We start from the raw sequence: 14,028 nt of genomic DNA, 5'->3' as shown, positions 1-14,028 counted from the left end.
TCTCTCTCTCTCTCTCTCTCTCTCCCTTAGGCTGGGAGGCTTTATTTCAGCCTATAAGATTGTGCCAGATGAAATTGACGAGATCAAGGTAAGATGATAATTGGATGTCTATCTGTTTGTCAGTCAACAGACCTGGGTTCAAATAGTATTTAAAATCAAATACTTTGAGCATGTGCTTGGTGTGCCAGAATGACAGGGTTTGCACTTTTGGATCTATTCTATTGGTTCCATTTTGCCAGACAACCTCAATGACGCGAGGCTTAAGTATTTAAACATTTTCAAACACTTTTTGACCCCAGGGTCTGTATTCTAGTGTCTCAGAGTAGGAGTGCTGATCTAGGATCAGGTCCTCCCATGTCCATATGATCTTAATCATTATAATTAAAAAAGGGAAAGAAAATATCCTAGATCCGTACTCCTACTCTGAGACGAATGAATATGGTCTGCTCAGCAATAACTTATCTTTCTATCAATGTCTCTCTAAAAGACATACACCCCTTCAAATTAGTGGATTCGGCTATTTCAGCCACACCTGTTGCTGACAGGTGTATAAAATCGAGCACACAGTCATGCAATCTCCATAGACAAACATTGGCAGTAGAATGGCCTTACTGAAGAGCTCAGTGACTGTAAGTGCTGTTATTGTGAAGTGGAAACGTCTAGGAGCAACAATGGCTCAGCCGCAAAGTTATGGGCCACACAAGCTCGCAGAACGGGACCGCCGAGTGCTGAAGCGCATAGCGTGTAAAAATAATCTGTCCTCGGTTGCAACTCTCACTACCGAGTTACAAACTGCCTCTGGAAGTAACGTCAGCACAAGAACTGTTCGTCGCAAGCTTCATGAAATGGGTTTCCATGGCCGAGCAGCCTCACACAAGCCTAAGATCACCATGCACAATACCAAGAGCCGGCTGGAGTGGTGTAAAGCTCACCGCCATTGGACTCTGGAGCAGTGGAAACGTATTCTCTGGAGTGATGAATCACGCTTCACCATCTGGCAGTCTGACGGACGAATCTGGGTTTGGCGGACGCCAGGAGAACGCTACCTGCCCCATTGCACAGTGCCAACTGTAAAGTTTGGTGGAGGAGGAATACTGGTCTGGGGCTGTTTTTCATGGTTCGGGCTAGGCCCCTTAGTTCCAGTGAAGGGAAATCTTTACGCTACAGCATACAATGACATTCTAGACGATTCTGTGCTTCCAACTTTGTGGCAACAGTTTGGGGAAGGCCCTTTCCTGTTTCCTCATGACAATGCCCACATGCACAAAGCGAGGTCCATACAGAAATGGTTTGTCGAGATCAGTGTGGAAGAACTTGACTGGCCTGCACAGAGCCCTGACCTCAACCACGTCGAACATCTTTGGGATGAATTGGAACGCGGACTGTGAGCCAGGCCTAATCGCCCAACATCAGTGCCCGACCTCACTAATGCTCTTGTGGCTGAATGGCAGCAAGTCCCCACATCAATGTCCCAACATCTAGTGGAAAGCCTTCCCAAAAGAGTGGAAGCTGTTATAGCAGCAAAGGGGGGACCAACTCCACAGCAATGCCCATGATTTTGGAATGAGATGTTCGACAAGCAGGTGTCCACATACTTTTGGCCATGTAGTGTATGTCACACGCTGTATACAGTCCAAGCCACCTAGTCAGAATCGTCACCCCCATGACCTCTTAACAGTGACCTACTGTATGTCACATCCTCTCCATCAGTGCCGATGAGACTCATGTCACATAACATGAGGTATACCTAGGAGCCTATCAGATCCCATGTCTCAGTCTGTCTGTCCCTCTCTGTCTCATCAGGAGACTCTGGTGGACTGGTGTGATGAGAAAGAACTTAATCTCATCTTGACAACCGGGGGGACCGGCTTCGCTCCCCGCGATGTCACACCTGAGGTAAGTGTGCCCGTGTGTGTGTGCACCTGTCTGTCTGTCTTTCTCGTTGTCTGTCTGTGTCGCCTGTCAATTTTACCTTGCTGTGTTACCCAGTCACAGGTTTTTTGTTTCCGGCTCCCATTGTCTCGAAGGAAAATGTAACATGCAGATCCAAAATGGCCGCCACACTACCATTGAGCCCCATTGAGGCTCAGCGCAAGCAGAGCCACTCCTGTCTGTTTTGGTTGATTACAGATGTTTGTTTTGAGTGCTGATTAACATGCTGTGTAATTACGCAGCCTGCAGCCTCATGGGAAATAAATAGGCAAAGTTGGATCTGTATTGAATCGCCTTTTTAAAATCGGGGATGTTGTTGGAGACTATGGGTGGTCTGTGTCACTGAGAGGGGAAAAGAGAGGAGTGTGAGGGGAGGGTATGGAGGAGCCTCCATAGATGATTAGTGCAGCCACACATGGGGCTGTCTGTCTGATACTGTAAGTGATGTCTCTCAGAAGTACCACTGGAGACTTCATATATCACCACTGAGACACTTGTGGGTTGGTTGAAAAAACATACTCAGTAATATGGTATATGATAGCACTGTGTGTGTGGGGGGGGGGGCTACATGTGGGTGTGTGTGTGTGTGTTACAGTGTCTTGTCTATTGATGAAGGCTTCATTACCCAGCATCCCCTGCTTATGTGATGATGATCCCACTCACTGTAGGTGTCAAGGGATTCTCTCCCTCTCTCTCTTTTCCTCTCTCTCTTCTCTCTCCATTGAGATATGCTTCCCTCACACTCCAGCTTCTGTCTGCCCCCGTCTCCTTCTACCACCCTCCTTTCTCACCCACCCTCTCTCTCTTTACCTCACCACCCCTGCTCTCTCTCCCTCCCTATCTCTTTTTCTCACTCTTTCTCCCCTTCCTCCTCCCTCTGTCTCTCTCCCCCTCTCTGCTCTCCCACTCTCCCCTGTACACCCTCCTCTATTCCCCCTCCTCCCTCTGTCTCTCTCCCCCTCTCTGAGAGAAACTGATACACGCACATGGAAACTGATACACACACACTCACATGGAAACTTATACACACACGCACATGAAATCTTATACACACACACACAAACATGGAAACTGATACACACACACATAAATGCAAACTGATACATACACACAAACATGGAAACTGATACAAACACACACAAACATGTAAAAACACAAACATGGAAGCGCATGCAGATTTACATGCAAACATAACATTTTCAAATACATACATGCACACACACAAACATGCAAACAGATACACACTTACACACAAACAAACCATTCTTCTAACAAACACACACACACACTCATTGAGGTCTTTGAGTGGCAGGAGATCAATACGTTTGTGCCAATAATGAGTGATTTCACCAAGAAAGATGTGTTATTTTTTCTCTCTCTCTCTCTCTCTCTCTCTCTCTCTCTCAGGCCACTAAAGAGGTGATTGAGCGGGAGGCTCCAGGGATGTCTCTGGCCATGCTGATGGGTTCTCTCAACGTCACACCACTAGGCATGCTCTCCAGGTGAGACACAAACACACACACACACTAACATGCATACAGTACACACACTCATACACACACTAACATGTATACTGTACACACACTCGTACAGATAGCCTACACACACACATTAATGTATATGTGCGTGAATGAGTGGGAACACCAGAGGAGGCTGGTGAGAGTAGTTATAGGAGGACAGGCTTCTTGCAATGACTGTAATGGAACAGAGTCAAACGTGGTTTCCATATGTTTGATACCGTTCCATTTATTCCATTCCAGCCATTACAATGAGCCCATCATCCTATAGATCCTCCCACCAGCCTCCTCTGGTGTACCCACTCATTCACACACAAATACACAATGTCATACTGTGAAACTCTAATACACACTCTTCTCTCATGTGTGCAGACCTGTGTGCGGCATCCGTGGCAAGACACTTATCATCAACTTACCAGGGAGCAAGAAGGGTTCACAGGTAAGGAGAAAATAACCACTTTAACACCTGCACTCAGATCAGTGTTTCAGGGCCCGTATTCACAAAGCGTCTCAGAGTAGGACTGCTGATCTAGGATCAGCTCTCCCCCTTTTATTCAATATGATTTAAAGGGTCAAACTGATACTAGATCAGCACTGCTACTCTGAGACTCCTTGTGAGTACGGGCCCTGGTCTCACATTTAGTTAGATCAGAGTTGAAGTGACTGAGAAGTTATAGTAGTAAAGGTATCCTGCATGCATGTGCACGCTCTACCTCTACCTCTCCCTCTCCCTCCATCTGTCTCTCTTTCTTTCTCTGTCTCTCTCTCTCTCCCTCTCCCTCCATCTGTCTCTCTTTCTTTCTCTGTCTCTCTCTCTCTCCCTCTCCCTTTCCATCCATCTGTCTCTCTTTCTTTCTTTCTCTCTCTCTCGCCATCTGTCTCTCTCTCTCGCTCGCTCTCTGTCTCAATTCAATTTCCATTTAAGGGGCTTTATTGGCATGGGAAACATATGTTTACATTATCAAAGCAAGTGAAATAGATAATAAACAAAAGTGAAAAAACTATAAAAATTGAACAGTAAACATTACACTCACAAAAGTTCCAAAAGAATAGAGACATTTCAAATGTCAAATTATGTCTATATACAGTGTTGTAACGATATGCAAATAGTTAAAGTACAAAAAGGAAAATAAATTAACATAAATATGGGTTGTATTTACAATGTTGTTTGTTCTTCACTGGTTGCCCTTTTCTTGTGGCAACAGGTCACAAATATTGCTGTTGTGATGGCACACTGTGGTATTTCACCTAATAGATATGGGAGTTTATCAAAATTTGATTTGTTTTCGAACTCTTTGTGGGTCTGTGTAATCTGAGGGAAATATGTGTCTCTAATATGGTCATACATTTGGCAGGAGGTTAGGAAGTGCAGCTCAGTTTCCACCTCATTTTGTGGGCAGTGAGCACATAGCCTGTCCTCTCTTGAGAGCCAGGTCTGCCTACGGCGGCCTTTCTCAATAGCAAGGCTATGCTCACTGAGTCTGTACATAGTCAAAGCTTTCCTTAATTTTGGGTCAGTTACGGTGGTCAGGTATTCTGCCACTGTGTACTCTCTGTTTACGGCCAAATAGCATTCTCTCTCTGTCTCTCTCTCTCTCTCTCTCCACTAGCGCTGACCCCACATCTGTCTCTGTCTCGTTACTGAGGCCCGCTTCTCCTGATCGATTTTATTATTTATTTTCATCAATTACGCCACCTCTTCCCATCTGGTGCCATATTAGTGTCTCCCTCATCAGGCCCCCAGTCAACGTTAACTGCATGAACGGCCCATCACCCACTTGTATTATCTCAGATCAAAAAGACGGGGTAAGGAGGGAACGGAGGGGGCCGATCTAGTTGTCATCCTGTCTCTCTTTCTCTAAGTTTCTCCTGTCTGCTAGTGTTCTTTTGGATTCTCTTTCACTGATCTTTCTTTTTATTTCCCTCTCTCTCTCTCTCACTCACTCACTCACTCACTCACTCACTCACTCTCTCACTCTCTCTCCCCTAATCCCCTCCTGCCATTCATTCTTCATGTATGTGAACCTTTGGCTGTCTGTGTTTTTCAAAGGATTCTACTCCTGAACATTTCTGACACCCTTAAAAGGCCTTTACACTGTATTGTTCTTAGCTCCAGGCTATTTTAACCCCAGGCTAGACTGGCCCTGGGCTAACTTAGCCTGTGTTCACACAAGCATTTGTTAACCATGGGCTAAGCTTTAGCCCTTGGTTTCGAAAACCAACATTCTGACACGTGACCGATGTTATAAACAATAAGACATTTATTAACACATTATTTCCAATTGCTTCTAGCCTAGCATTTGATTTCCAACAGTGATGGTTTGTATAAACCTTGCTGTCTGCCTGTCTGACAATACTATTATCATGGATATATCCAATTAAATGTCAATAGAAAATCTATGAAAACAGACGCAAATTGAGTGTTTGCTGCCCTTCCAACTGCAGAGTTTGTAGCTTTAGTTGTATAAGTGAGAAGAAGTTAGCCAATAGCAACCATTTCTGTAAGGCATAGCAACCAATGTTTTTGTACGGATGAAAGTATTTTGGTTTTTGTCCTCAGATGGAAGGATCAGATAGTATGAACTTATTTATCAAAATAACGTGCAGAAAGCATTAAGGCATCACAAGCATATGTAAATTATTTGACAGTGCAGCTTTTGCGATTAGACAGTGAGCATTCTAGGCATTGTTCTTGACCCTGTTTCACTCTGGCTACCGAAAAGTCGGTGCTAACCCTGCTCCGGAGCAGGGCCAGCTAGCCCTGGATTAAGGTTGGTGCTAGCCCACGTTTAGAATGTGCAAGTGTGAACACTCACTTAGCCCCGCACTAAAATCTCTCTCTTTCTTCCTCTCCATCTCTCTCTCTCACACACACACACACATATACACACACACACACACACACACACACACACACACCAATAGCTCAGAAGTGTGCTTCAAACTCAGGAGAGAGCATAAACAGTGGAACGTGTGTAGAGAGTAGAGGAGCAGAGAGAGTTGTATTTTGGCTAAAACAGAGAGCGCTGCTGGGCTTTGGCTTTCCACCATATGGGGACTCATCCATTCAATCTCTTTCATATCTGTCTGTCTGTCTGTGGGGCCCCCGTGTGTGTGTATTTTTCATTGCCCAGAGAGTATGCTTCCACATCATGCATATTATGTATGTGCATGCCCCCGCACCCCATGCCTTTCTGCCCTATAAAACAACCATACAGGAGGTTTCTGATACAGTTAAAAATATTGAACGGGATCTTAAGCACTTACAAATTGTATGAATTGAAATTCTTAACGTATCTATTGGTTGACCTCAATGACCTGTCAGGATATACAGTGGGGAAAAAATGTATTTAGTCAGCCACCAATTGTGCAAGTTCTCCCACTTAAAAAAATGAGAGAGGCCTGTAATTTTCATCATAGGTACACGTCAACTATGACAGACAAAATGAGAAAAAAAATTCCAGAAAATCACATTGTAGGATTTTTTTATGAATTTATTTGCAAATTATGGTGGAAAATAAGTATTTGGTCAATAACAAAACTTTCTCAATACTTTGTTATATACCCTTTGTTGGCAATGACACAGGTCAAACGTTTTCTGTAAGTCTTCACAAGGTTTTCACACACTGTTGCTGGTATTTTGGCCCATTCCTCCATGCAGATCTCCTCTAGAGCAGTGATGTTTTGGGGCTGTTGCTGGGCAACACGGACTTTCAACTCCCTCCAAAGATTTTCTATGGGGTTGAGATCTGGAGACTGGCTAGGCCACTCCAGGACCTTGAAATGCTTCTTACGAAGCCACTCCTTCGTTGCCCGGGCGGTGTGTTTGGGATCATTGTCATGCTGAAAGACCCAGCCACGTTTCATCTTCAATGCCCTTGCTGATGGAAGGAGGTTTTCACTCAAAATCTCACGATACATGGCCCCATTAATTATTTCCTTTACACGGATCAGTCCTCCTGGTCCCTTTGCAGAAAAACAGCCCCAAAGCATGATGTTTCCACCCCCATGCTTCACAGTAGGTATGGTGTTCTTTGGATGCAACTCAGCATTCTTTGTCCTCCAAACACGACGAGTTGACTTTTTACCAAAAAGTTGTCACGGTTTCGGCCGAGGCTGCCTCTCTCCCTTGTTCGGGCAGGCTTCGGCGTTCGTCGTCTCCGGAATTCTAGCTGCCACCGATTGATGTTTCATGTTCGTTTGCTTTTGTCTGTTTGTTTCTACACCTGTTTCTGTTTTGTAGTAATTAGTGTCCTATAAGTTTCTCGTTGTGTTTGTCTTGTGTTGTGTGTGATTGTTACCGTCAGTCTGTGTATTGCTCGGTTGAGCGTTATTTTCTCCACTGTTTGCTGGAGCGTTCGTTGCACTTGTGTGTGCACTTATTTCATCCTGACGCACCTGTTTGTGCGCATTGTCTTTTCGCCTTCGTGCGTATTTTGCTGTCAGGCTTATTTCGTCCCTGTTGCCTGTGTTTAGGCAGGAATACAGCTTTTTGGAATTCAGTCTGCTTCCTGCGTTTGATTCCTACACCACACCTACAACCACGACCTGACAGAATCACACACCTTACAGTATGGAATCAGCAGGAGCGAAGCAGCACATTCAAGACTGGAAACCCAGGTTCGGGAACAGCAAGAGCAGCTCCTGCAGATGGGGGCCGCCCTGCAGGAGGTGATGACCACCCTCCGAGGCTGGGGTCCGCCTCCACCGCCAGCCGCCCTGCCAGCACCATCGGCCAGCCCACCCAGTCCAGCGCCGGAACTCGCGGAGTCCGACTATCTCTCCCGAGGTCCTACGACGGGACCGCAGCTGGGTGTCAGGGATTCCTGCTCCAGGTAGAGCTGTACCTGGCCACAGTACATCCGGCACCTTCTGGGCATGAGAGCGTGTCCGCCCTGATCTCCTGCCTGGGCCGGTAAAGCGTTGGAGTGGGCCAACGCGAGTGGAGGAAGATCGACGCCACGACTATTACATACACCGAGTTCTCCCGCCGCTTTAGGGCGGTGTTCACCATCCCGGAGGGAAAGCGGCGGGGAGCGTCTGGTCTTCCTCAGGCAGGGGAGGAGGTGCCCAGGAATTCGCACTCGAATTCCGTACTCTAGCGGCAGATGCAGGGTGGAATGAGCGGGCCCTCATCGATCTATACCGATGTAGCCTCAGAGAGGACGTCCGTCGGGAGCTGGCCTGTAGGGACACCAGTCTCACTTTCGACCAGCTGGTCGACATGTCAATCAGGTTAGATAACCTATTGGCTACCCGCGGACGTCCATCCTCCAGCGCATCCGAGCCGTGTCCTATGGAGCTCGGGGGCGCTGGCGCTAGAGATAGGAGGAGTCGGCAGACTAGGGGGTCCATCCACTGCACCAACTGTGGTCGGGGAGGACACAGCGGCTAGGTGCTGGGGATGGCCTCCTAGGGGAGATGACGACAGGTCCTCGACTGGGGATTCCTTCCAGGTGAGTAGGCGCCCCACTCACCCAGAGCTCTCTGTTGCCCATTTCTGTATGCCTGTATGTTTTCCACAGGTAGCACCTCATGCCCAGCATAAGGCGCTGGTAGATTCAGGCGCAGCTGGGAATTTTATTGATAAAAAGTTTTGTTTAGCGTTAGGGATTCCCCTCATTCCTGTTGATGTTCCTTTTCCCGTTCACGCCCTAGATAGTCGTCCGTTGGGTGCGGGCTTGATCAGGAGGTCACGGCGCCACTTAGGATGTGTGCGCAGGGGGATCATCAGGAGATGATTCAACTGTTCCTGATTGACTCTCCTGCGTATCCGGTGGTGCTGGGCATGCCCTGGTTGAGTACCCATAACCCAGTGATTTCGTGGCAGGAGAGGGCTCTGATGGAGTGGTCTGCTCAGTGTGTGGGTAGATGTTTGAGCGTTTCCGTAAGGGGCTACCTCGGTGGAGAGTCCAAACCAGGTGCCCGCATTGCACATTCCACCTGAGTATGGGGATTTGGCTATCGCGTTTAGTAAGGCGAGGGCGACGCGGTTGCCACCCCATAGGCAGGGGGATTGTGCGATAAACCTTCAGGCAGGAGCTGCGCTCCCACGGAGTCATGTGTATCCTCTGTCTCAGGAGGAGAAGAAAGCTATGGAGATTTACATAGACGAATCGCTGAGACAAGGATACATACGGCCCGTCCACTTCCCCCGCGTCCTCGAAGTTTCTTTTTCGTGAAGAAGAAGGATGGTGGTTTCGCGTCCGTGCATCGATTACCGTGGTCTCAATCAGATTACGGTGAAGTATAGTTATCCACTCCCGCTGATTGCGACCATGACTGAGTCGTTGCATGGGGGCGTTTTCTTCACGAAATTAGATCTCAGGAGCGCGTACAACTTGGTGCGCATCAAGAAGGATGATGAATGGAAAACAGCCTTTAGTACCACCTCGGGCCATTCACGAGTATCTAGTCATGCCATACGGGTTGATGAATGCTCCGTCGGTTTTCCAATCATTTGTGGATGAGATCTTCAGGGACATGCAGGGACAGGGAGTCATTGTGTACATAGATGACATTCTCGTGTACTCACCTACCCGTGTCGAGCATGTGGCCCTGGTGCGCAGAGTGTTGCGGAGGCTGGTGGAGCACGACCTGTATGTGAAGGCAGAGAAGTGTCTGTTTTTCCAGGAGTCTATCTCCTTTTTGGGGTATCAGTTGTCCGCGTCAGGGGTGAAGATGGAGGGTAGACCGAGGCGTCGGCCGTGCGTGATTGGCAAACACCAACCACTGTGAAAGAGGTGCAGCAGTTTTTGGGGTTTGCGAATTACTACCGGAGGTTTATCCGGGGTTTTGGGCAAGTGGCAGCTCCCATCACGTCTCTCTTGAAGGGGGGTCCGGTGCGTCTGCAGTGGTCAGTCGAGGCGGACAGGGTGTTTGGGAGGCTGAAGGACCTGTTTACCTCGGCTCCGGTGCTGGCGCATCCGGATCCTCTTTACCATTTCAGGTAGAGGTGGGCGCGTCTGAGGCCGGTATTGGCGCCGTGCTTTCACAACGGTCCAGGCGCGCCACCTAAACTCCGCCCCTGTGCCTTCTATTCCAAGAAGCTCAGCCCGGCGGAGCGGAGAATTATGACATAGGGGACAGGGAGCTGTTAGCTGTGGTACAGGCCCTTAAGGTGTGGAGGCACTGGCTTGAGGGGGCTCAACACCCTTTCCTCATTTTGACGGACCACCGTAACCTGGAGTACATCCGGGCAGCGAGGAGGCTGAACCCTCGGCAGGCTAGATGGAGTATGTTTTTGACCCGTTTCTCTTTTAAGATCACCTACATCCCTGGGTCACAAACGGGAAGGCAGATGCGCTGTCTCGGCTGTAGGACGGGGAGGAGAGGTTCGTGGAGCCCACTCCCATACTGCCGGAGTCGTGTCTAGTGGCACCGGTGGTGTGGGAGCTCGATTCTGAGCTCGGCGGGCATTACGACCGACCTAGTCCACCACAATGCCCGGAGGGTCGAGTATGTTCCGCTCGAGTGTCGGGGATCGATTGATCTATTGGGCTCACACGTCACCCTCCTCTGGACACCCGGGTATCGGCCGGACAGTGCACTGTCTTAGTGCCAAACATTGGTGGCCCACGTTGGCCAGGGATGCGAGGGTTTATGTTTCCTCCTGCTCGGTGTGCGCCCAGTGTAAGGCGCCTAGACATCTGCCTAGGGGTAAGTTACTGCCCCTGCCCGTTCCATAACGACCATGGTCCCACCTCTCGGTGGATTTTATAACTGACCTTCCCCTCTCTCAAGGGAATACTACCATCCTGGTCGTTGTGGACCGGTTCTCTAAGGCCTGTCGTTTGCTCCCCATGCCGGGTCTTCCTACTGCCCTGCAGACCGCCGAGCTATATTCACCCATGTGTTCCGGCACTACGGGGTGCCCGAGGACATTGTGGCTGACCGAGGTCCCCAATTCACCTCCAGAGTCTGGAGAGCTTTTATGGAGCGGTTGGGGGTCTCGGTGAGCCTCACCTCGGGTTACCACCCGGAGAGTAATGGGCAGGTGGAGCGCGTAAGCCAGGATGTGGGTAGGTTTCTCAGAACGTACTGCCGGGATCGGCCGGAGGAGTGGGCGAGATATGTGCCCCTGGGCCGAGATGGCACAGAACTCTCTCCGCCACTCCTCCACCCAACTAACCCCTTTTCAGTGTGTTTTGGGGTACCAGCCGGTTCTGGCACCATGGCATGAGAGCCAGATCGAGGCCCCCGCTGTGGATGAGTGGGTGCGGCGCTCGGAGGAGACGTGGGACGCTGCACACGTCCATCTGCAGCGTGCCATACGTCGACAGAAGACGAGCGCCGACCTACACCGCAGTGAGGGGCCAGTGTACGCACCTGGAGATCGAGTCTGGCTCTCTGCCAGAAACCTGCCCCTCCGCCTGCCCTGTCGGGCTGGGTCGGCGGTTTGTAGGCCATTTAAAGTCCTGAGAAGGTTGAACGAGGTATGTTATAGATTACAGTTACCAGTTGAGTATAAGTGTATTAACCCCTGCGTTCCATGTGTCCCTTCTCAGGCCGGTGGTGCAGCAGGCCCACTCCAAGAACATGAGATCTTGGAGACCCCCGGCCCGTTGGACATCGAGGGGGTACCGGCGTACACCGTGAGATCCATCTTGGATTCTAGACGTCGGAGAGGGGTCTTCAGTATCTAGTGGAGTGGGAGGTTACGGTCCGGAGGAGCGGTGCTGGGTGCCGAGGAGAGACATCTTGGACCCGTCGCTCCTGGCGCGGAATTCCATCGGGGGTATCCGACGCGCCCTGCGCCGCGCGCCTCCCGGGTCGTCCCCAGGCCGGAGTGGGCGCGCGTCTGGAGCCGCGCGTCAAGGGGAGTACTGTCACGTTTCGGCCGAGGCTGCCTCTCTCCCTTGTTCGGGCAGGCTTCGGCGTTCGTCGCTCTCCGGAATTCTAGCTGCCACCGATTGATGTTTCATGTTCGTTTGCTTTTGTCTGTTTGTTTCTACACCTGTTTCTGTTTTGTAGTAATTAGTGTCCTATAAGTTTCTCGTTGTGTTTGTCTTGTGTTGTGTGTGATTGTTACCGTCAGTCTGTGTATTGCTCGGTTGGAGCGTTATTTTCTCCACTGTTTGCTGGAGCGTTCGTTGCACTTGTGTGTGCACTTATTTCATCCTGACGCACCTGTTTGTGCGCATTGTCTTTTCGCCTTCGTGCGTATTTTGCTGTCAGGCTTATTTCGTCCTGTTGCCTGTGTTTAGGCAGGAATACAGCTTTTTGGAATTCAGTCTGCTTCTGCGCGTTGATTCCTACACCACACCTACAACACGACCTGACAAAAGTTCTATTTTGGTTTCATCTGACCATATGACATTCTCCCCAATCCTCTTCTGGATCATCCAAATGCACTCTAGCAAACTTCAGACGGGCCTGGACATGTACTGGCTTAAGCAGGGGGACACGTCTGGCACTGCAGGATTTGAGTCCCTGGCGGCGTAGTGTGTTACTGATGGTAGGCTTTGTTACTTTGGTCCCAGCTCTCTGCAGGTCATTCACTAGGTCCCCCGTGTGGTTCTGGGATTTTTGCTCACCGTTCTTGTGATCATTTTGACCCCACGGGGTGAGATCTTGCGTGGAGCCCCAGATCGAGGGAGATTATCAGTGGTCTTGTATGTCTTCCATTTCCTAATAATTGCTCCCACAGTTGATTTCTTCAAACCAAGCTGCTTACCTATTGTAGATTCAGTCTTCCCAGCCTGGTGCAGGTCTACAATTTTGTTTCTGGTGTCCTTTGACAGCTCTTTGGTCTTGGCCATAGTGGAGTTTGGAGTGTGACTGTTTGAGGTTGTGGACAGGTGTCTTTTATACTGATAACAAGTTCAAACAGGTGCCATTAATACAGGTAACGAGTGGAGGACAGAGGAGCCTCTTAAAGAAGAAGTTACAGGTCTGTGAGAGCCAGAAATCTTGCTTGTTTGTAGGTGACCAAATACTTATTTTCCACCATAATTTGCAAATAAATTCATTAAAAATCCTACAATGTGATTTTCTGGATTTTTTTTCCTCAATTTGTCTGTCATAGTTGACGTGTACCTATGATGAAAATTACAGGCCTCTCTCATCTTTTTAAGTGGGAGAACTTGCACAATTGGTGGCTGACTAAATACTTTTTTTCCCCACTGTATTGCTTGTTTGTTTGTTAGTTTTCTGCTTATGAAGCGCTTTGAGATTTCTATTATGAAAAGCGCTATAGAAGTTTAATAAATTATTATTATTATCATACGAATTGCAGAAAAATATATATTTTTGCAGGATGTAACATAAACAAAATGGATGAGGTTGTACACAATTGTGCACAATTTTTGGGGACAAGTTTTGGCTCATGAGCGCTACTTTCAAAACTACTGACTGAAATTATACAAAATCACTTTAAATAAAGGTTATTATTGTCACTTGAATCCTGGTAGAAATATGCTATGTGCATTAATGAATAGGATATAGAGCATAATCAGAAAGGAGGGGAGCTGTTTGTAGCCTGGCATATATAAGGACTTGATTAATTATGTACAAAGGAAGATAAATAATTTCACAGATTAGCCCTTGTCTCTGGAGTTAGTTAAAAAGAGTGTTTAGC

At 48.4% G+C, this 14,028-nt stretch overlaps 1 protein-coding gene across 7 annotated transcripts in view; it reads left to right on the top strand.

The window, feature by feature from the left end:
• The window catches only part of LOC121552259 (gephyrin), a 112,896-nt gene that overhangs the window by 49,977 nt on the left and 48,891 nt on the right, over nt 1-14,028 (top strand). For all 7 annotated transcript variants that reach the window (XM_041865026.2, XM_041865023.2, XM_041865025.2 and 4 more), the window contains exons 3-6: nt 31-88; nt 1,804-1,896; nt 3,340-3,434; nt 3,822-3,888. In XM_041865026.2, coding sequence (XP_041720960.1) covers nt 31-88; nt 1,804-1,896; nt 3,340-3,434; nt 3,822-3,888 — 313 coding nt within the window. The remainder of the gene's footprint in view (nt 1-30; nt 89-1,803; nt 1,897-3,339; nt 3,435-3,821; nt 3,889-14,028) is intronic.

Source organism: Coregonus clupeaformis, chromosome 36, assembly GCF_020615455.1.
Source record: "Coregonus clupeaformis isolate EN_2021a chromosome 36, ASM2061545v1, whole genome shotgun sequence".
Lineage (NCBI taxonomy): Eukaryota > Metazoa > Chordata > Actinopteri > Salmoniformes > Salmonidae > Coregonus > Coregonus clupeaformis.
The sequence above is the reverse complement of the archived record's forward strand: the minus strand, read 5'-3'. Positions and strand labels throughout refer to the sequence as shown.